This window comes from Aedes aegypti, chromosome 3 (assembly GCF_002204515.2).
Source record: "Aedes aegypti strain LVP_AGWG chromosome 3, AaegL5.0 Primary Assembly, whole genome shotgun sequence".
Classification (NCBI taxonomy): Eukaryota; Metazoa; Arthropoda; class Insecta; order Diptera; family Culicidae; genus Aedes; species Aedes aegypti.
The window spans coordinates 345,962,785-345,986,906 of record NC_035109.1 but is presented as its reverse complement, the minus strand read 5'-3'; the positions used below and the strand labels follow the sequence as shown (position 1 = coordinate 345,986,906).

General features: G+C 36.7%; 1 protein-coding gene across 11 annotated transcripts in view; it reads right to left on the bottom strand.

Moving 5' to 3' along the window:
* LOC5566064 (liprin-beta-2) overlaps window positions 1–24,122 on the bottom strand; it is a 398,826-nt gene that overhangs the window by 110,720 nt on the left and 263,984 nt on the right. For 9 of the 11 annotated variants that reach the window (XM_021855567.1, XM_021855577.1, XM_021855572.1 and 6 more), the window contains exon 2: window positions 5,127–5,712. The exons of 1 other annotated variant lie outside the window; for it this stretch is intronic. In XM_021855567.1, the coding sequence (XP_021711259.1) occupies window positions 5,127–5,643 (517 nt within the window). In that variant the 5' untranslated portion in view covers window positions 5,644–5,712. The remainder of the gene's footprint in view (window positions 1–5,126; window positions 5,713–24,122) is intronic. One more of the 11 variants, XM_021855568.1, reaches the window with a different exon arrangement.

Genomic DNA, 24,122 nt, shown 5'->3' with positions numbered 1-24,122 from the left:
CCAAATCTTTTTACATGTTTTTGAAGAAAATTTAGTTGTTTTCAAACTGTTCATACAACACATTTTCTTAAAAATGGTTTTGACTAAGTTTCTCACCAAAAACTATCCAAAAACATGATTTTTTAATGCGAAAATCAAATTTCTTCTGATTATTTAATTTTTTTCGCCGAAAATTGCATATTTTCTATAAAACTCAAATTTATAAAGCATCTTGCCTTTACTGCGAGTTGAATAGTGCATGTATTTTTCAACATATGCAAACATATTTTTGTGTCAAATTTTTTTAAAAATTGTTGCAAAGTCCTTCTCAAAAGTTCGACAAATGAGGAAAACCAGTTTCAGCTTCAAAGATAATATTTAACTGGCAAAAATTTGAAAAAAATGGCATTTTGGGTTAAAAAATCATGTTTTTGTGCAGTTTTTGCTAAATAACTTGGTCAAGACATTTTGTAAGTGAAATGCGTTGTATGAATGGTTTGTAAAAAATTCAAATAGCTTCAAAAACATGTAAGAAGGTTTGAAATCGGTTGAGTAATCATGAAGTTATGGCCAAACAAAGTTTAAATTTTTAGTAAAATGTGGAAAAAATTGGAATAAATTACTTTTAACTTAAACTTATTTTGATTTTAGACAAATTTGATGTTATACAAAGATTTTCTAAATTTAATTTTGAAGGTATTGATGCTAAAAGTTTGAAAATCGCTTGAAAACTAACAAAGTTATGTTTACTTCACTGAAGGTTATTTTTTATAACTTCAAAATTCACCTTCAAGACGCTTGCGCCACCCCTAAATGTTAATATTTTTGGCTCAGATTTTGAGGTTTCTTTTTTAATGTGATTTGAATTGAGTAGAGCACACGAATTTTTGGTTTTGAGAACTTTTGAAAAATAAGCCGCACCCTAGTATACCTGCCATGTCTTGGTCAAAAATTGAAAAGGGGGATAATAATAACTTTACAAATCCCAAACTATTTACCTATGTATTCAAGCTCGTTTATAGTTCATAGGTACAAACTTAAACAGCCTTGACGGTCCGTTTCCTTGATCCCTATTAAGAAGTAGTGAAGGCTTTTGCTTGTAAATTTCTAAACTTTCAGCGATGTCTAGTTTCCAAGATGAAGACACGCTTCGTACGATTTGATGTTCATCCTGGAAAACATGTTCAGCCACTTTTGATTTAAAATCATACGCTAATCCCTTTTCTAATTCCTTGCCCGCTTTTTTACCTCAGCAATATGTTCTTTGAATCTTATTTCTAGAGTTCGTTTTGTTTGTCCTATATAGATTTTATTACAATGGGGGCATGACATTTTATATACTCCTGCTCTATTCAGTTTATTAATTTTATTCTTTGTTGATCCTAATCTAGATTTAAGCTGACTACTCCTACTGCTGAAAACCAAATCTACTCCATATTTTCGAAATTTCTTAACCAAAGGCTGTGTAATCTTGGTATCAAAATTCACCGCTACTCTTTTTAAATCCTCTTTTTCGGCAGTAAGTGTCATACTACTGCTTGTATTGTACTATTCCTATAACCGTTAAGCCTAGCCGTCTTAAAAATATAATCCAGTTCATTTGATTTTCCAGTTTCACTTAAAGGAAGGGTTTGCATTCTATGTATCATATGATGAAAAGCCGCCATTTTATGTTGATAAGTGTGGTTGGAAGTACTCGGAATAACTCGCATAGTATTAGTTGGTTTCCGGTAAATTTCAAATTCAAAGTGAGACGATTCCCTAGTAATTAGCAAATCCAAAAAAGGTAGTTTATTATCCTTTTCCTCTTCATGAGTAAATTTTATATCTTTGTGGATACTGTTAATTGCTTCTAAAATTTTTGGCAAATAATCCTTTTTGATAATGCTAAACACATCATCTACATATCTCCACCACCGCTGTGGTAACAAAACTTTCTTTTTCAAAATGCTTTCAAAATTGGCTATAAACAACTCGCTCAAAAACGGAGACAATGGATTACCCATAGGTGCACCTTTTGTCTGCTTATAAAAATTACCACGGAAGCTAAAATAGTTCTCTTCCATACAAAGTCGGGTTAATTTGATGTAATACCGAACTTTGTTTTTCCAATTTAACTCATTGTGCTGGTTAAGTAGCCCTTCTTCCAAAAAGTTTATGGCTTCTTTAACTGGCACACTAGGAAATAATGCTTTAACATCAAAAGAAACCATAATTTCATCATCTTGAATATACCCAGAAACCTGAAGTTGGCTTGCAAACTCCTGAGTATTGTTAACTGAACGGCTTTCAAAAGGTTTGGGCATGGATTGGAATTCCTTAATCAGCCACTTTGCAAGTTTGTGTGTAGGAGACCCTTCTGCTGATATAATTTCTCTCATTTCATTGCCAGGTTTGTGAATTTTTGGCAATCCTTTAATTTTTGGTAGAACTGGATTAGAAACTTTGAGGCGGCTAGTGTTATCTCCAAGAAGTGGCTTACATTCTTTTAAAGTTTTTTCTACATGTCTCACCATTGTGGGAAGTGGATCGACTCTAAAATGCCTATAGGGACCAGTGGTTATTTTTTCGTTCATTAACCACTGCATTGCCCTTGTCCGCTTTTACATAGTATACCGACTTATTCCGAAGTTCTCTCAAAACTTTATCCTCATCACTATTTTGACCTCTTAATTAAAATTTGTTTTCTTTTAATGACTCTTCAGTGTCATTTCTAGCTGATTCTTGAAAAAAAAATCCTAGGTAGATTGATTGTGTAGGTACTTATCTGGTGTTAGTATTTAAGGTAGAGAGATGCGACGATTTCTTTAGTGGATACGAGTAACTGACTCTGAAGAAGACTGCAAGTGGTAGTCGAAATACGCGTATCTGTCAAAATGCTTAGGAGCGGAATTGAAAGGTACACGGTACTCCATCTACTTTTAAGTTTCTCTATTTGAGATTCTGCTCAGAGGATTCGAACATTCATTAAAGAGTAACCCAATAGACATTTATACTTAAAAAAATATCACAACAATAGTATATTGTTATTTTTTTTAACATTAAATTGATTGGTTCAGTCAAGTTAACATATTGAAGAAGAAACATAGATTTTTAATTATACAAAGAACTTATTTCACATAAAAAACTAAGAAAAACCCTCTGTCACGAGACTGCTTGCCTGTTTTTTTTTAATTGATTGTAGCAAATAAATCAACATTATTGAGTAAAAATAAATATGTATGATTATACTGAAAATTTATAGTTTCTAAGAAACTAAGAACAACAATATTTCATGAGGCTGTTTGCCTGTAAATGCAAATTCAGAGCATTACAATGACTTACAATGTTTTGAGTGAAATCAAACACTTTATTTCTACTCAATCATGGTAACTTGGCTTCTACAACCAATTCAATGTTAAAAAACTACATGTTGCTTTTGATTTTAATTTCAGGTTAAGGCACAAAATTTTAGTTTTCATAGTAATCAAGTACAATAATTTTTGAGCGTAGTTCAAAAAACATATTTTTTCTCAAACCTGTTTACTTAACTGTCGAAGTCGAAAGAACTTGATGTCATCTTTTTGAATTTTGCTTATTAGGTAAATAATCTCATGAAACAGGATTTTTCTTAGTTTCTTAGATTACATTATTTTTGAATGTAATCAAAAATTTCTGTTACCTATTTCATATTTTCACTCAATTTCTACAATTAGTTTGATGCTGTAAAAAACAGCATATCAATGCTTTGAATATATCTCTACAAACATAAACGTTTATTCCACAGGGTTTTACGTATTTTCTTGGGTAACATAAATTTTACTTCTCATATGTATTAACTTTGTCCTAGTGAGGACGTTAATGTCAACAAGAAGAATAATGTAATAACTTGACTTCTATAAACAATTTAATGTTGAAAAAAAAGAACATACTATTAATTGAATTTTTATTCAAAAGCAAATAAGTTTATGAATTAGGGTTTTACGTAGTTTCTTTGGTAAACAAGTTTTGTGTGTAATCAAAAATTTCTATTTCTACTTTAACGTGTTCTCCTAACTTCAATAAATTAATTTATTCCGAAAAACACGTAGCCATAACTTTGAATTTATATTTACAGGCAAACAATGATCCAATATTATACACACTTAAATTATTTTACGGATTCATGTGATTTTTCAACAGATGAACAGTTCGGTAAAATAAATTAACGGAGTACGGTAAATTTTTACAGTATTCGGTAAAAAATCACCGGAATCCGTTAAATTCCGACAAAGTAACGGTGTTTTATTTCACCGAACTGTTCAGCTGTTGAAATTACGGTGAAATTCACCGTAAGAGCTTAGTGTGTATAATGTATGAGGAAAAACATATTAAAATATATATTTTCAATTTTTGCTGCCAGATATATGGTGCCATTATCGAAACTTTTACAACTCTGCCGAATAACCAAAGTAACATTAGTAGCAAAACAACAGTTCATTCATCTAAAATCTGCTTGAGAGTGACTTGTGCAACTCTTATTCCACCAAAATGTTTGTTGTGGTTGCAATTTAATTACATTTTACACAAAAAAGTCTTATTCTGACACGTGCTATTTTGATCTAAGTGTACAGTCAAATCTACAATCAAAATAGCAAATTACTAATTCAACATTCCTTATATTTCAAACAACGAACCACCTTAATAAATTTTCTTCATTTCCTTAACTTTATTTGCATATTTGAGCAGCTCAAATAAAACAGTTACGCATGAATTGCACTCATGTGTACTCTCAAACATCATCTCGCAAAGCTCAGACGAGCAACTTCGGTAAATCATAGGCCCCCAACCAGTCGGCACACTCTAAAAGTTCCATCACTTCAAGACTCACGTGCACTAAGCACCCTTTCGGAGGTGGCTAAATATAGTGTGCTACCGGGTTGCGTTTGTGGCAAATGCCTTTTTCCCAACTTTTGAACTGACACGTGATTTCAATTACGGTTTTCACACTGGAGCTGATGGTTTTATGACAAGCATATGGTATGCTTTGCGAATTTATTCGTAGTGAATGATGCCGTGCTGTAACAGATGATTTGCATTCGCATAGCTTAAGATGGAATTTAGAGAATTTAGACTCAACAAACTGCTCTTTAAAAACCCTATGTTTAGATTCTTATGAAAGATCATACCTTTTTGTTTACCATCACGCTGCTGTTTAGCCCTAGGCAACTCGTCATCCCCTTCGATCACCAAACTCTCCTCCATCCCGCCGTTCAGCTTTCCCGTCCTCGAAACACTTTCTTCGTCATCTACCGAAACTTCCTGCCTCCCAGAAGTCGTCCCATCTTCTTCCTCCTCGTAACCCACTTCCACTTCACTGGCCGTCGATTCAGAACTACTTACTTCATCACTTTCTTCATCATCCACGTGAAACCCACGATCATTTTCATCTTCCGAGCTTGAACTGGCAGCCCGACGACTACTGGCCAAGGCCAGCTCTGCCGGAAGTGACTGCTTCGTAGACGGAGACTTTTTGATCGAATCACTCACCAAGTGACCGCCCCTGTTCTTCGGATTGGTCACCACCTTGGAAGGACTCAGCAGTCCCTTGTCGGTTCCGTACAAATGCAGGCCTCGATCACCAGGGACAAAAATGTCCGAAGCCTTCTTCACCACGTGAGTGGTACTCTTCGGTAGGTCCCGCATCACTCCCCTAGAATCTGCTGTAGGTTTCTAATACACTCTTATCTTCACCATGTACGATTCACATCTGCACTGAAAAAGATAACCCGCATCGGCAAAACTATTAATCACTTTCCACTCGAAATAAAAAAGCTTGAGCGAGATTTGCACTGCGTCGCTTTTTTCTTATCTACCATCCTTCAGAAAACACACTTTGAAACCGTGCACTTGACATTCGTTCGGATACGCCGCTACTCCTTCTGGCAAATTAGTTGGATCTCCCGATTAGATAGCAATCACTCGACTGGCACGGTTTCTGTTGGGGATTTTTCTGTAATACTCCCCCACACACTTGCAGCCGCCCAAACCAAACACCCACCTCGGAGCTAATTTAACTTGAGTCTATCGGAACGGGATGTCCCACATGTTGTAGCTCAAGCAATCCGAGTGCTCCCAGCAGATACGAACTAAAGTTTTTTTTTCCGTTCACAGTTTTGCAATCGGTAGAAATTTGATCCGTTGTCGAAACCACTTTAACCGCAGAGGACGGTGCCCTGTTTACGACCGAGAATGGTACCCCACCTACGACCTACTAGAGCAGTAGGAGGATAAATTGCTGACGAGAATATGCTCCTTAGGTTACCTCTAATGATGGTGCCAATGATTATGATGACGGCGACGCCACGAGTGGAGATTGATGCGCGGAGTATTGGATCGGAACCAGGCCGATTACTGCACGAATGGTTCCAATTTTTTTGTCTCGGTTTAAACTTAACATTGTCCTAATTTATTTCCAGTGTTGTCGAAATTCGAGATTTATATGGCGAAAGCGAGCTCTTTCCCAGTTGGAACATAGCACCAGAAAGAGAATGAAAATCAAAATTCCACATTTTGATTTAAAAGCTTCATTTTCTTTCTGGTGCTACGTTCCAACTGGGAAAGAGCTCGCATTCGCCATAAAAAAATCTCGAATTCCGACTTTACGCGCCATTACGTTATAAGAAAACATCAAAAATTTATAAAATCATATAGAATAGAGCAGAGTTTGTCAAGCTTTCCTATGTATCCAAATGCCGTAGAACGCACAGTACTTCCAGAGTCCTACATTCGTGATCAAACTAGTTTTACACCAAAAACATTAGTTATGGAGATATGGTGTCTCTAGAAAAGTTTTTCTGGACAAAGAAACCCGTCTCATAAAGGTATGTATTATATTTAGGCTTAAGGACACTTGGTCAAATGATATTTGGTCGAGTGACATTTGATCAAACGTAGTCGAAGGGTCATTTTGTAAAATGTTCTTTTGGTCGGAAGATATTTAGAACATTCGATCGTCGTCGATTCAAAGTGGACCAAATACAAAACTTGGGTAAATTGGATTATTCTGTCTTCTTCTTCTTCTTCTTTCTGGCGTTACGTCCCAACTGGGACAGAGCCTGCTTCTCAGCTTAGTGTTCTTATGAGCACTTCCACAGTTATTAACTGAGAGCTTACTATGCCATTGACCATTTTTGCATGCGTATATCGTGTGGCAAGTACGAAGATACTCTATGCCCTGGGAATCGAGAAAATTTCCTTTATCCTCGACCAGCGGGATTCGAACCCACGACCCTCAGCATGGTCATGCTGAATAGCTGCGCGTTTACCGCTACGGCTATCTAGGCCCCACGTCATTCTGTCATTAGATCCAAAACTATTTTATCTCCATTTCACTTTGACATATGGCACAAATTTACTGATAATGATCAAAAAAATCGATAAAAGCAGTGTTGCGATGAATCTTTTCCGCGAACGATAATCTACGCATCTTCGCGATCCAACATTCGCCAAAATTCATTTTTCATTTTTGCGTCACGAAGAGCATCGAAAAAAGCGAACGGATGCAACGCCGAAGAAGGAAAATGAACACATCGAAAAGTTGCTCGCGAAGCCCTTCCACTCGTAGGATTCATTTATCCTCGCGCTGTTCATTCCTGCGATTCATTGCAAGGCTGCTTCACCTCGCCAAGTCAAGCAAACACTCTGCGGGTCGCATCGTGTACACTGCACAGAGTCCACGCGGCCCAGCAAAAGCACGCTTGAAGTACACAGAACGAGCGTGGCTGGGTGCTGCTGGCTATGGCTTGGAGCGCGACGGCTTTTGAGCTAATTGCGCACAATTTTCTGACAATACTTAGGTACAGTTGCAATATAATATCGACGGCATGTATACGAATCGCAAAATTTACCGATTCCAACACTTGTTGTTAGTGAGATTTAAAAGTATAGCATTGCACAAAAAAATTGGTTTTATTATTATGTTGTTGAATTATATTTAATTTACCTAAATGTTGTTGAGAAGTCTGGGAGATGACATGTTTTCTACCATTTAAATAAACTACAGTAGGTACATGCACATACATTTTCTATTTCAGATTAAAAATTAATCAATAACCCGCATAACAATCCCGTCTTCCATGGCACACTTGCGTATTGCGAGCCGGCATAAAGATGATCGAAGTGAATATTTTCCTGCTCTTTGCGAAGAGCAGGCAGCGTGGATCGTACCGCTCATATTACCAAGCGATGGAAAATCACCCAATGACAGCGTCGGGAGAAACAGTGATCCCAAAATGAAACACGAACGAATGAAGCGTCCGAACGATTCTGTTTACACGGATAAAAATCTGATTCCCACACCATGATTTACAAGCCATGAAATTCATAAATTGGTTAGTTCGTGATATCAGGACGACAAATCATGGTTTCTGGAGTCATAATTCATGATTCACGTACATCCAGAGCGACAACACAAAGCGGTGCACTTTGCTTCAAGTCATTCGCATCGATCACCCATCATTCATCACGATAGATTGGTACTGTGGTAAAGTACGTGGTTCTCAACTAAAGGTTCTTGGTTCGAATCTTGCTCTAGCAGATTTTTTTTTCATTTTATCGGGTTGACTGACAGATTTATAAATAGATCCGAAACGGATGCGCGAGTCATGATTTTCGGGCATACGATGCATGATTTCGAGCACTCAGCTGCAACTTATGTCGCGTTAAGATAATCTGACTCATGATATTGTGAGTCCAAATCATGGTGTATTTTCATAAGATGAAAACACACTGGAATCATGATATCCGGGTGCATAATCATGATTTTGGATTCTGATTTCTACCAGTGTAGATGGCTAGGAAAATTCATCGTGCTTCGTGTTTCCGATCGCTTTTGTACATTTGTCATCTTGGATAGGTGGTCAAAAATTGCCACAATTTTTGTACAGACAGAGTGGACTAACCACCTATTGGACCTGTATATTTTGGTCGGTACTCAATATTTTCATTTGGTCCTATCTGATTGAACGCATTTTTTGAAAATTTCTGGTCTTCAATGCTGTGACCCAACAAAACTTTAGTTTTCAAGCTATCGTAATATCACTGACTTCAGAAATAAAGATATGGATTCTTGAAGAATATGCGATACTGATGTCGAAGGATGTTGATAATCTGTTAATTTTAAAGATTTGAACGCAGTTTGATCATGCAAACATTAAATGGTTTTTATTTTCCAAGAAATTGTTCAGTCAAAATGAACAAAACCACTGCACGGTGATCATTAGTTCAGTAGTCGTTCTATTAGAGGTTTGAATTATGTTTTGTCATTATTATCACTGCACATTATATAGTTTGAATGAACAATAATATGTATGGAAATATTGATACAAAATTTTCACGATTAAAAAATTGAGTATTGGACTTAAGGCCCATTTTTCTCGATACATGAAAAATGTCACTTGGCCCACTTTGACTTAACACCGACCATTTTATCTAATAGTCGGTCAATATGTCGGGAGTGTACGGTTCATCAAATTGAATAATGAAATATTGCTAATCGCATATTGATGGTTGGTCAATTGTCAGTACTTTTTCAATTATGCAGTCATTCTACGTTCTAACGACAAAATTCTACTCACGACGATAACACTACGGAATAGGTTTTTGTCTCAAGCATCAAAATACTGCTATTCACTGAATTAAGGGTTGTTAAAACCATTGCCGTTTTTGAAAATATCATAGCACTTCTAATTTTAGACTGTTGAAAATGGTAAATTTGCTATAGTAACACATATATTGTGCTTTTTTGGTAATCCAATCCCCATGGTTATTAAATTAATTAACACGTGGTAAAAATGGATAAATTATGAGTGAAAATTATAAAAAATTCCACGTGCTCGGCTGCGATTTGAACCCAGCACTCCTGTATGCTAGACGAGCGCTTTACCAACTAAGCTACCGAGCCACTTGGTGACCCAACAACTCAGTCGGTAACAAGTTTCGAATTCAAATCCCCACAGATCACGCAGACCCTTTTCATAATCCACATCTATCCATCTTATGTATACTACACACGCGCGCAGAGCGAGTGGGATTTATTTTGTGTTGAAATTGTTTGCCTATCATACCCACATCACTTCCACAACAACTGTAGCATCAACTGTATTGAGGAAGCATCAACTTGAAACTTGTAAACAACTGAGTTATTGGGTCACAAAGTGGCTTGGCAGCTTAGTTGGTAAAGCGCTCGTCTAGCATACAAGAGTCCTGGGTTGAAATTCCAGTCGAGCATGTGGATTTTTTATAATTTCTACCCATAATTTATCCATCTTTACCACGCGTAATGAGTTAATTAATCTAAATTTACTGTTTAATCAAACTTGCATGCAAGTTTGCCAACTTGTATGATAATTTATTTGCTTAATTTGCCACAGAATTTATACTCATCCCAAAGTTCGTATTATTTTCGATGCTCACAAGTTAATTTTTGATGGTTTAGAGAAGTGTTGTATTTTGACCTATAAGAGAAACGAAGAATTTAGTATGTAGATTACAAGCATGTTAAAAAATTTATTTAGTTTAAATTTAATCGTGCAGCTTTACCAAATTATTTTTAAAATGAAAGTTGAAAGCCTATTTCGCATGCTTGGTGGATTAGATCACAAAAAAATCAACAAATAATACTATAAATTTCGTGTAAACATTGATAAAAATAGGTTTCTATTCATCTTTGGCGATCTGTAGTTAAACATTGTAACGTGCTAGAACACTTCTGAGAACATTATCAGATACAACAATCCCAAATATTTGATCCTTGAGACACGCAAAAATGTCAATTTTATTACGCTGTGTAATCGGACTAAACATACAACTTTGATTTCATACTGATTACATTCGATCAAATGTCCATTCGATGGAATGTCAGCCCACCAAACGTCAATGGCGTAGTAATAGGGAGTGGGAGGTAAAGTTGGGCTTATTGTTGTATGCGATAAGCGCAATTTTTCAACACCTCCGTTGCGAAAAATTCCGTGGTACAAAAAAGCGTGAATATACTGGAAGTGTGATTCCCAAAATCCGTTTTTTTCTGAATAATCCAAATAATTCTGTTTGATGATAATGATTTCTCATGTTTTTGGAGGAAACCTTGCTCAAAGTGTCCGGTGATGATGATTTCTCTTATGAGAATTCACTACAAACTTTAACTCGTATATTATCCGAAAAAAACGAAATTACTAGAGGAATTTCTCAGACAATACATAACGGAAATTTTTGTCGAAAAAATTAGACTTAACATTCAAGGAATTTCGGCATGGCCAAGTTTTCTTCAGATGAATGGCAGAAATTTAACCTGATGTGAAAAAAAATTTAACAAAATTGACCACAGTGTTTTATTCCAGCAATAAATTCTCTCTATGAATTTGATTATTTTTTAAAGTATTTTTGAAGGAATAAATTTATTGCTTAAATTATATTTCTACAAGTTAACTCCCAGATAGCCATAGCGGTAAACGCGCAGCTATTCAGCATGACCATGCTGAGGGTCGTGGGTTCGAATCCCACTGGTCGAGGATCTTTTCGTAAAGGAAATTTTCTCGATTCCCAGGGCATAGAGTATCATCGTACCTGCCACACGATATACACATGCAAAAATGGTCAATCGGCAAAGAAAGCTCTCAGTTAATAACTGTGGAAGTACTCATAAGAACACTAATCTGAGAAGCAGGCTTTGTCCCAGATGGGACGTAACGCCAGAAAGAAGAAGAAGAAGTGAACTTATTATTTTATCAATTATTTGAATTTCCAACATATTTGTAGCAATTTTTTTCAAAATCTTTTCAATATTTTTATAGAATTTTGGCATAATTAAATTCCTCAAGGAATATTTAACGGTGGCTTCAGAACTTTTGCAAATCTCTTGGAAATTAGTCAAATAATATTGTAGGACTTGTTCATACTATCATACTGAATTCCTCCTGGTAGACATCAATTCCTTCTAAGTCTATTTTATATTAGCAAAATGATTCCAGAAAATGTTCTCTAATTTACCTAAAAATTGCAAAAAAAAAACATTGTTTCTGTCAAATTTGATACTGAAATATTTCGCAAAAAAAATTCTTCCGCAAAGTTCATCAAAAGCCTATAAGAAATATTTCCAAAATACTTTACAAATTGCGTCAAAAAACCTTATAGGTTTTTTTTTTGCTAAAAATTTTACTTCAAATCCACGGATTATTCAAAAACTGGACAGAATATTGTTTTTGAAATGTCTCTTGCCTTCGATTCTTCAGAGGAAACCCCCAGGAAAACTTTTGCTTCCGAAATTGGCATAGTGGTAAATGAATCTGTACAGAACCATGTAGCCAAATAATTGAGAAGGGGGAAAGATTTATTAAGATATTCATAAAGAAATTTGTATTGATCTCTCTTAAAAAACTTCAAAAATAATTTTACCAATCCATATCCATATTCTTGGTTTGAATATTTGTGCAACACAAGGGCGAAATTGCTAGAGGCCAGAAAACCAGAATTCAAGGAAAGATAAATTTCAAGCATAATTTCTAAAGAAGATTATGATGGACTTTCTTGAGAAATTTATTTTATTTGTAGATTAGAGAGTTTCGACTATACTGTAATTTACCACTAAAGAAACGATTATAAGTTATCTTTCATTGTACCATTGCCCATCTATTGTTCTACCTGCTTCAAAATGTTCTTGTTTGTCCTTACGTCACTTGACACTTTGAAAAACTTCGTACAAAAATCTTTCCATACTCTTAAAAGCAACATTTTATAGATAAATTATAGGAGTTTTGAAAAATAGGCAATGTTCTTGAAAAATACTAGCGATGTTTTCGCGTTAAACTTCTATAGTCCTCTGAAATAATCGATAATACACCATTCAAAAAAGTTTGTCTGGAATATCTACATGCTTTCTAAATCAATATGTTTACCATTATATCATGAAACTTCGGAGTTCAATATTATCTAAGATTTAAGTTACAAATACTTTCAATAAAAATTCCATCCATTATTTTCTATTATGAAAAATGAAGAAAGAAGAACAAGATTTTTTGTGTAAATTCTACAAGGAGTGTTCCTTGTAGAGTAAGCTTTTCTGTGAGGTACCTTGTCAACAAGCTTCAGAAATTCTCCCTTTTTTTATTTTATGTCAGTAATTTAGTATATTTAGTAATCCTTAAAAAATATTGAGATATTCCTGGAGTAGTTTTTGAACCAAAAAATTTAGTGTGGATAAAAATTTAAAATGTTACTTATGGAAGAATCCTGAGATTACCATTCGTAAAAAAATGGAGATACTTTTAGAACCTAAAAGAGTTTCTGGATAACATTTTTGAGAAGTTCAGGTAGGTAGTGCTTCGTGAAGCCCAAGCAGGACAGTTCGGTTTTGCGTCTTCCGATAGATTTAGCTCACGGTTTCGCGTGTGTTTTCGTCGCTGGAGTTTTTTATGTTTTTTTCCTGTTTTGGAGCGTCTTGCTGGGTAGTGCTTCGTGAAGCACAGGCAGGACAGTTTTTACATTCAGAAATGGAATAGTGAAAAGTGAAAAATGAAAAAGTGATTTGTTTGATTTGTGTCCTCAGTACTGTTGGTTTTTGGCTGCCCTAAGTTCACCGAACCATCCGGAAGTGACAGGCAGCACATAAATTTAGAGAATCAATCCGGTGAGTTTGTTCCAGTATGATACTTTTTCTTTTGTGAGCCTTCCGGATCGTTGTCGTCCGCGTCGTGGAACTTCTGATCGTTTCTTGAACGGAAAATGTTATTTTCGGAGTTTGATAATTATGTTCAGATTGCGCATTCTGTCCGGGCGGGTGTTACGCAACTAACAATCGGTTGTGGATGCTTTTTAACCGTTCGATGACCCTGGAGGGATCGATTCTGGTTTTCGTATAATTTTGAGCAGAAAAACCGACTGTGTTATCCTAGGATGTTTAGTTCTAACGCGCTTCCTTTCGTTTTTCGATTATCTAAAAATACAGTACCACCCAGTACAGTTTTTCAATGGGCACAGTACAGTTTTTCAATAGGCGTGATTTTTTTTACGCGTATCGTTATTTTATACAATCCGATGACCCTGGAGGGATCGGTTTTGCTTTTTACTGGTTATTGAGCAAAAATATTATTGCACAATCGACAAGCATTTCGCGAAATACTATTTATACTATAAATAAGCTATTGTTTTCTCTTTTGATTGCCGGCATTCAAAAGATTAATTTGAAAACGCTTAAACAACAAATATTTATGGTCTATCGCCAGCTTTCTAGGCGAATCCTGACAATATACCTTCCCCAACCTCCAACTCCGTAGCACTTATGAGGGTGTCGCTGAGTCGGTGGCCTCTCATTAAGTAAGTGCTACATCAACATTTCCTTCCCCTATCCCAAGTTACGGTAAAGATGGGCGTGGCCGGGAATAGCGACATTCATGCTTTTAGTATTCTTGTGTATGATTTGAACAAGGTATACTCCCCTGCCTTGTTCTTGAAAGTAGTCAGGATGAGATTATTAAAAAGAAACATGAATGTTGCTAGTATCCAATCTACGAAGTATACCGTAACTACGCTACCGCTAACGCTAACATTTTTGAGAAGTTCAGGTATGAATTGCAAAATCATAGAAAATCTAGAGAAAAACTTCTTCAGAAAAAAAAAATTTTTTTTGGTGCGGTTTAAATAAAAAATCTCGTGAAAGCACTTAGATGAATTTCTGGTAAAATTTTCGGAAGAATCTTAGGGAAACAAAAAATTAATTCTTCAAAAAATCCCTGAACAAATTACTCGGGAAATCTTTGAGCATTTTCACGGAAGAGTTTTTGAACGAACAGTTTGACGTATCCGCTAGGAACTTTATTTGAATGTTGAAATTCTTTAAACATTTCTTAGTCAGGAATTTTTTAATAAATAAAACATATTTTCGAGAGTGTTTTGAAGGAAGGCGAGATGTTGCTCCTTGATTTTCTGTGAAAAAAATACAGATAGATCTACTGGAGAACTTCTCTGAGAAATCATGAATAACTTTTTCTCGATTGAATTCTTTTTAACACTTGAAAAAGTCTGGAGATTTTCCGCTGCGATTTTTTCAAAAAAATCCTGTAGAGAAACTTTAGAAAGAACTTCAAAAGCAAATCTAAAAAAACTGTTGACGAACTCGTAATTAATCCTTGCTAATTGATCTTGAAGACATTTTTGTTGAGACTCCTAGAATTGTTTCATACCTAGTTTTTTTCTGAGTAAATCTCAGTTATTCCTGAAAATCCTAAATAAGTTATGAATGAACATAGGAGGATACTTTAAACTAACAATGTGGAATGGAATTTATATATAATAAGTACGTAGAAGACCTTCCAGGAGAAATGATTCAAATAATTTCTAATGCATTCTGTGATGGTATCTTTAATAGATTTTTTAAGCAATTCGATAGAGAATCTTCGAGACATTTTTTGGTGAGATCAGAAAGTTTGGAAATGATTATCAGTGGGAATTCCAGGACGAATTTAGTGAAAACTGGTAAAGGAGTTCTTTGAGAGAGCACTGAAAAATACAAAAATAATTCATGAAGAAATTCCCGTAGGAATTCTCAGAGGAATGGCTTTTGAGATATTATTTACTTACAATGCCTTATTTACCGATTCAGGTCAACCAAAATTAAAGCATGCAAAATTTCCAGCTTGTATAACAATTTATGTGCTCAATTTCCTACATAAATCAGTGTTTGGGAGCTAGAGAACGTACTACAATGTAGTTTGTAAAACTTCGTAAGTAAAATTGCACTTTATGATTAATTGGAAAAGTAGTGTATTTAGCCATAGTAAATGAAAATCAAATTTTGATTGGAGAATGCAAGCATGTTCGAAAATTCGAAGAGAATGATAATGAATCGTACAATTTGTATCAAACTATATCACAAACAAAAGTTTGATACAACTTTGACAGCCTGTAGCACAAAATTGTGCCGCACAGCAATGGATCCAGCAACTCTAAATTTACTGGAGACACGTAATTTGAACTTTGAGGCACTCGAAAAGGTTATATTCGTTCTGTTGTGTAATTAGTATTCGCAAGTTAATTTTCCGGAGTCAGTTTCACTGACCTCGAACTAAAAAATCGTTACAACTTCGGGGGTCTGAAGTAGGCTCAAAGACATTAAAATTAAGTTTCAATTGGGTCTCACGAGATGGTTCGCTAAGGCATTATCTTCAAGTTTGTTCTCAAACCGAATTTTAGATGACTTCAATCAAGACTTCAAACTAGTAATTAAAGCCAACAAATCATTTTGTCCATATTGTTGACATGTTACATTCATGATTGATACACCTTCCGTACTCATTTTGACCCACCGAAAAACTCAAAAGCTAGCAATAAAATATAATACCTAGATTTTTGGATAACCTCCGACTGAGGATATATTATTGAAACAATGTTGGCTGAGCAGTTTTTATGTAGCTAAAACCGCAAGTTTTTGATTTTTCCCGACGTTTCGATTCATTTGGGACCTTTTATTTTGAACCCTTGAAAATGGAACGGACCAAAACGTCGGAAATATCAAAAACTAGAGTCAGTACACGACACTGAAGACGGCCTTACAGTTGAAGTCGAAATATGCGTATCTGTCAAAGAAAGAATTAACTAATTTTGAGAGAAAAATGCAAATTTTATTAGGATCTGAATCTTGCACTTCTGAAGTTTGGTCGAGAATGTCAAAGCGAATCATGTAGATGTCCACAACAGAGAGATAACCGAATCAGCTATTATGAGTGAATTCGAGTTTAAGTTTTCTGTGGATTTTGTTTATATGTTTAAAGTAGGAAATTAGACTTATTGCATAAGTAGCTTCCCTTTACCTGTACAAGAGATGTAGTTTATTATAGAATAATTGAATTTTTTTGTTGGTGAGAATGTTTGACACTGATTAGACTGCTTTATCATCAAACTGACTACAACATTGTAAAGACTATATAGAATATATTCTTACAAATGATGTTGTTGAGCACTAAAAATAAACTACATATCACAGACTTATGTTACATAGATATGCTCATTTCTTCGTTGTTTTTTTATACGGCATTGAATCTCTTAGCCATGCATTTTACCCAATGTTGCTCAATTTAAACCACTATGCATCCGCAGCGATAAAATTGATCCGGCAACTAACCTCGAAACCCTGCGGTCAGTTTTTGCACTCAGTCCCGAACCACCTTACCTCCAGGTTATCTCAAGTGCGACTGCGGTTGCAGAGGCACACCAGCAATACCACACCGGTTGTACATATCCGTCTCTCCTGCCAAGCGTATCTTGATTTGGTTGTTCACCTTCAAATTTGCCGATCGGATGCTGAAGCTGCGGTTGGCATTCCGGTTTATTATTTTTATAAGAAAAACAAAGTCGATGATCGTTCAATGAGCAGATTGCGTGTCACCAAAGAGCTAGTGCTAATGAAGAGCAGCGACTCATATGATGTCATGCATACATGCGATCAGGTGCGATGGTGCAGAAAAACACCCATTTTTGGAGATTTCTGTTTTCGCAACACAATCACTTCTGGGTTTGGTTTATTTAAACAGCATTCCCCGTTCTGACAATATGTGAAATTGAGTTTTGGGCAAACACAACCGTTTTAATATGAAACGTAACAGACACTTCAGAGTTTGGAGAGCCGTCGCCTGCCTTTAGCTTACTTCAACCCTATGAGACAGAACAATGCTTCGCCCCACAAAACACCGCAGGGAAAAGCAAACATAAATAGCAAATAAAACGAGTCACGACAACTGGAGGCAAGCCCTTTTCGAAAGTTTCCGAAAGAGAATGGGGGAAAGCTTTTCCACCAGCATGCAATACATACATTTGACACTTGCCGAATGGAGAAGAATGGAGAAAGCCATTTCTTGCAGTCGATAGAAGCAAGAGACGAAAGTCATCGGTGCTGATCAAGGCAGGGAGCGATAGTTCTCACTAATGGATGAAATTGAAAGAATGGCATGTGATTGTCGAAAAAAGTAACCTTCTGTTCAATGTTCAATTAGTGATTTGTTACTTTGGTAGGATATCGACAGCCCTAGATACTTAACTTCATCTGACCAATTGATTGGAACCCCTCATCGTGATAAGTTGTCTATTTGAAGGTTTCAAATAAAGAGCTTTTGGTTTAAGTGGGAATATTATTAGTTGAGTTTTGGAAGCATTAGGAGAAATCATGAAGTATGCAAGTATGACGAAAAAGTACCCAATTTTTGTTTTCAATCTACTACAGATGACACGCAGGCTGTCAACAGCAAACAAAGATTTTTGATATCCCTGAGGTAACTCAGGTATGTCCGATGTGAAAATATTGTATAATATAGATCCCAAAAGGCTGCCTTGGAGTTTGGAGTTTGATAATTAACCTGAAGTGTACGATTCGACAGATAACTTTGGATTATTCTGACAATGTATGTTAGAAAATTTAAGTTTTTTAATTTTACAATCAAACCTTTATGCCAAACGCTGTCGAATGCATTTTCTATGTCTAGAAGAGCAAGACCAGTTGAATAGCCTTCAGATTTGTTGGAACGGATCAAATTTGTTTCTTGTAAAAGTTGATGAGTGGTCAAATGTCCATGTCGGAATCCGAATTGTTCATTGGCAAAAAATGATTTTTCGTTTATGTGGACCATCATTTTGTTCAAAATGATCTTTTCAAAAAGTATACTGATGGAGCAAAGCAAGCTGATTGGTGATAGCTGGAAGCTTCTTCGTGATTTTTGTCTGGTTTTAAAATTGGTACAACCTTAGCATTTTTGCATATGCCAAGAAAATATGCCAACTGATAACATGTGTTAAATATATCAATTAAGAATGATAAGCTACTTTCTGAAAGTTTCTTGATGAGGATGTAAAAAATTCCGTCGATCGGTCCAGGATTATTTCATAGCGGAAATTTCCTTGACTTCTCTGGGCATAGAGTATAATCGTACTTGTTACACGATATACGAATGCATTAAGAACATTAAGCTGAGTAGCCGGCTGTTCCAGTGAGGACGTTATGCCAAGAAGGAGAATATAGAAGATTTTTGAGCCAAAACTATTTGAAAGTTTTGTTTTTTTTTTCATAAGACAGAAATGATTGCATAGATTTAACCTATTTTCGTGAGCAGTTTCCTTACATCTGTGAATTCATGAAATCTGCTTATATGTCATAATAACCTATTTCTGTTCATGCCTACAGTCAGCAATGACTTACGATCGCAGACTATGCCATGTTTAAGTTTTAATCCTCTCGAGACAGAACAAGCATATTTTCTAAGTTTCATTCGTTTCTGCTGCCATTTTCTGGTAGTCACCTACTTCTGGGGCCAGTCAGTTTACTCAGAGCTGCCAGTTATGTTTCGCATTAAAATGCCAGAAAAACAAGTTCCGAAAGAGAACATTTGAAAACCAAATGTCTTCTATGGGGGGTGTCGTCCTCCTCGGTCACTGGTGAAATCGAGAAATGAAATGTCTTCCGCAATCTGGCCAAGAGCTCCATTTGGGGTAGCATTATCATAGTTTGGGTAAAAATATCTTACTTGCTGGCTGAAATGAATATTTCATTAATTATCAACAAAACGATGCCCAAATTAACATGAAGGGGACATTCCTTGATTACGTAACTAAAATTGTTCCGAATTTCCCCTCTTATTATGTAAAACTTAAAGCTTGTCTTTAAGGTGAAACATCTCTGAATCCAAAGATGGCCGTCACAATGGCCGCCATGTGCCCCTACTCACGTTTTCAAAGGCACAAAACTGGGGAAATAGTTGGCAAACGTTTCTGATCTTCTTATTTTAAGCTTTCTGCTAGTGCACAAAGCCAAAATAAAAAGTTCACTGTTGTTGGATGTTGTTTCTTCGTGAGATTTGTGCCTTTGAAGTTTCAATACAATCTTAGAAGTTGATTCAATACTGTTTCACCTTAAGTCTTTCACGCAGTAAAAACATAATTATTGTTGCATAATCCATGGACACCACCCGAATTGCCCCGAAAGAATGTTTCCCTTCGAACTTTCGGCCCTCACAGAATCGCGTGTCCATCAGCCGCAACGATAAGTTGGCTACAAACTTCCAACACTCAACTCCTCCGACGATTCTGTAGATGATGCTCTTAATTAAAAATTCATGTACCTAAGGAATTAATTTCCTCCAACTACTAGAACAGCTCCGCAGTCCGGAGCCGGAAGGCTATCGTAAACAACCCGGCAAAAGAATGTTCCGAGGGGCGGAAAACGTGGTGGAGTAAGAAGAGGGCGATGAATCTATTAGTACGTGTTAAGAATCTGTCGGTTTGTTAGAAGTTGGAATCTCGTAAGCGTAAACAAACTCAGTCGGGGCGGCGGCGGTGTGTTGGTTTTCTTTCGTCGATCTTCAATTTGTCTGTATCGGAAAATTATTGGAGTCAGGAAAATGTGCCGGCTTCCCCCACCCGGTCCGGCGTTTCGCAGTTTTGGTGCTTCGTCTTCGATTTTCCTCGTCGCTTGAGGAGGGCCACATGGGCGTAGCCAGGACTTCGTGGGAGAGGCGTATTTAGTTAACGGTTTAGCTCCTAAATCAACAAAAGAAAAATTCCAGGATTTTTTTTTTCAAATATTGTTCCTTGAACCAGATTTTATCTTCAAGTTATATAAATACGAATACTGGATAAATTCTTACAAAGTATGCACCTTCCTTACAATCCAGTCTAATTTGAATTTATTTTCGCCGGTCAGGAGAAGGGGGTATTAAGCCCCCCTACGTCCATTAGGAGCAGTGACTGCGCCATAGACTGTGTTGTAGGGGAATTAATTCGAACACTCACTTCAAGAGCGCGGGAGACCAAATCCGGACGGTCTGGTCTGAGAAATGAGCGAAATTCAAATCATCTGGCGTCGGGCCGTCCGTTTTACGATTCTGTGCAAATTATCTCGAAAAGAAAATATTTTCCACCTGCATGCGGTTTTACTGGGAGGTGAACCGAATTGCCTTCAATGCGCCATTTTTCGACGCTGATAAGATAGTGTGGCTGCTTAGAAGGCACCAGCCAGACTATGTAGTCAGTCATAATTATTAATCAAATCGAGTGGCCTTGCGTGGGCGTGTGATTCAGGGTGTAAAAGTGTAGCACGTGAATTCCAACCCACTAGATAAACTCCGGCACTAACTGCTATTTGTTCCGCGCGGCGATAACGTGGCGGTAAAATGCGAGGAATGGCGGTTTTGTGCAAATTTGATGAGCCATCTGAGGAATGAATTAATTTGGAAGGCATTCATCGGCATGAGCTATGCTATGAATTTTCATTCACAGTAATCGGGCGCAAATTTTGATTGCCTAGCAGTGGTAAATATAATAGATCGTTATTGAAATGTCTCAACCATCAACTTGAAATGGAACCGTGAATCAGACATTATTGTCTGGGGGCGTTGCAGCATTGCATTGGACGCAAACCGGCACTAGCGAGAGATGTTTTCCTTCAAATTTGCGAGCGACTGAATGAGGGCGTCAAACTTGAAGAGGTGTTTTGTTATTATAGCGGCCGACACCGACTGGTTGATGAATGTCTCCAGCACTCAGGTTTAAGCCTCTTTCTGAGTATATTCAAAATTGGACATGAAATATTTCGATACAAATGAGAAGATATATTACGGACAATATTCTGTATCATTTATTTATTAATAAATGCAAAAAATGCCGTCCCTTATCCTTTTAGTGCACAATTGATAATATTTTAATAGAAATGGTGTTTTTTCCAACTTAATTTCCGGTTGTTAGGAATATCTTCCCTGAACTTCCTGGAATCTAGGTCATCCCTGCAATGCTGCTAAGGGTCTTCCTTAGCCAAGTGAATATCGATTGATGAAAATAATATATTACATAGAAAACGATTCTCGGCAAATTTCAGAGAGGATTTCCATGAGGATTCTCTGCGGGTCTTGGGGATTCCTAATAGGCGCTGGATAGCTTTTAACGGGATGTTGAGGATTTCCGACAGGATCTTTGCGATTTCGAGTATTGTAAAATTTGTTGAGGATCAAACCATGAGGATTCTGTGCTGAATTGTAGTAAAATATTAGAAATTCCTTAAGGATCTCTGAGACTTCCAGCGGGGGTACTGAGTATTTTGGCAGGGTGCAAGCGCAACGTTGATTTCTTCTTAGCCTAATCTCTGCGGTAAAGGGTGACACGGTCAAAATTTGGTCAATTTCAACTTGACGTATTTCTTTCAATTTTGCATTTAAAAACCCTGAGCACCTCTCATTTTATAAATCTGTGTAGAATGTTGCTCCTATTTCGATTTTGAAATTTACGTTTCAGTTGTCAAAATGCCGTCCAAGCAAGAAAAGCAGCGCATCACAATTTTGCTCGTGAATCGCTAAAATCTTAGCTACTCGCACGCAAAGTTAGCAAAATCGCTAAAAGTTGCCAAATCAACCATTACAAATGTAATAAAAGTGTTTGAGGAACGTTTGTCGACAGCCAGGAAGCCTGGATCGGGTGGAATTCGATGACGCTGCGACGACAAAGAGAGTAGCCGGAAGTTTCAAGCGGAACCACAACCTCTATCTCCGAGATGCCGCAAATAAGCTGAATATTTCATCTACAACCGTGCATCAAGTCAAAAAACGAGCCGTACTGTCGACTTTAAAGAAGGTAGTGACTCCAATCACAATAATAAAAAAAAAAAAAAAACGAAGGCCAAATCGCGATATCGGAGGCTGTACACGACGATGCTGGCGAAGTTTGACTGCGTGGTAATGGACGACGAAACCTACGTCAAAGCCGACTACAAGCAGCTTCCGGGACAGGAGTTTTATACAGCAAAAGGAAGAGAAAAGGTACCAGATATTTTCAAGCATATGAAACTGTCAAAGTATGCAAAGAAATATCTGGTTTGGCAAGTCATTTGTATCTGTGGCTTGAAAAGCAGCATTTTTATTTAGTCAGCCAAGAAATTTACGTAAAACAGTGGTTGAATAAACGTCTGTCTTTCCTGAAGAAACTCGGTTGTTCCGTACTTTCAGATTTGGCATCTTTCCATTACGGTAACAAGGCCATAGAGTACACTGTCTACAACATGGTGATCCCCAAGAACAATAACCCTCCCAACACGCCAGAACCCCGCCCAATTGAGAAATATTAAGCTATTGTCAAGCGAAACCTTAAAAAGACCAAAAAACTGCTAGTGACGAGAAGCAGATTAAAGGCACCCCTACAACATCGCGATTTTTTCAGCGACAAAAAATCGCCAGGATTTCGTTGTTGTTTCGCTGCATGCACAATTTTATGAGCATGCCTAAGCCACAGCGGCGCGATTTTCGTGCGTCGGTCTAGATAGTGTCATATAAGGGTGCTTGCAGCGACACAACGACAAAATCGCGGCGATTTTTCGTCGCTGAAAAAAAAATCGTCTTGATTTTGGGGATACTTAAGGCAAACTGGCGTTCTGCGGCGAAGAAGATGGACTAAATCTGATGACAGGGGTCAAGCGAAAAGCTCGCCAATTCAGATTTGAGAAAACGGAAGCCCAACTGAATATTTTTTCTAAATTTTATACTATTTGAACTTGAAAATGGAAATATATTTTTTAAATAAACGATTTTATTAATTTACACGCATTTTCCCTCGACCAAATTCTGGCCGTATCACATTACATAGAGATTCCGAACGGGATCTTCAGGATTCGATAAGGGTTCCTCAAAACCTACATCGGAACAGTTAGTATTTTACCTCGGAGGTCTTTGAAGATTTTCTGCGATATCCTAAAGATTCCTAGCCAGAGTCTTACGAGACCTCATTGGTCCTTAGGGTTTATCAACGTGATCCTAGCAATTTTTAGCGGAATCCTAAGGGTTCTTTGTGGAATTTCGAGGGTTTCTTTGATGACCCTGTAGATTCCTATCCACTTCCAGATTTTTTTTTAACAAAGTGCTTGGATATTATTTCATTATAAACTTAATGAAAACATCGGGAAAATTTGTGAATTTTTCAGCGCATTTTCGAAAGGGAGCCTGGAGAGATTCCTTTGGAGATCTCAATATGAATTTTCTGAATTTTTTGAATTCATATTGAGATCTTCTAAGAATGTTTGTAGGTATTCAGAGGAATCCGTGAAGATGTACCAGCCATAGGACTAAAAATCTCATATATCAAGATAATAATTAAAATATTAAGCTATATCA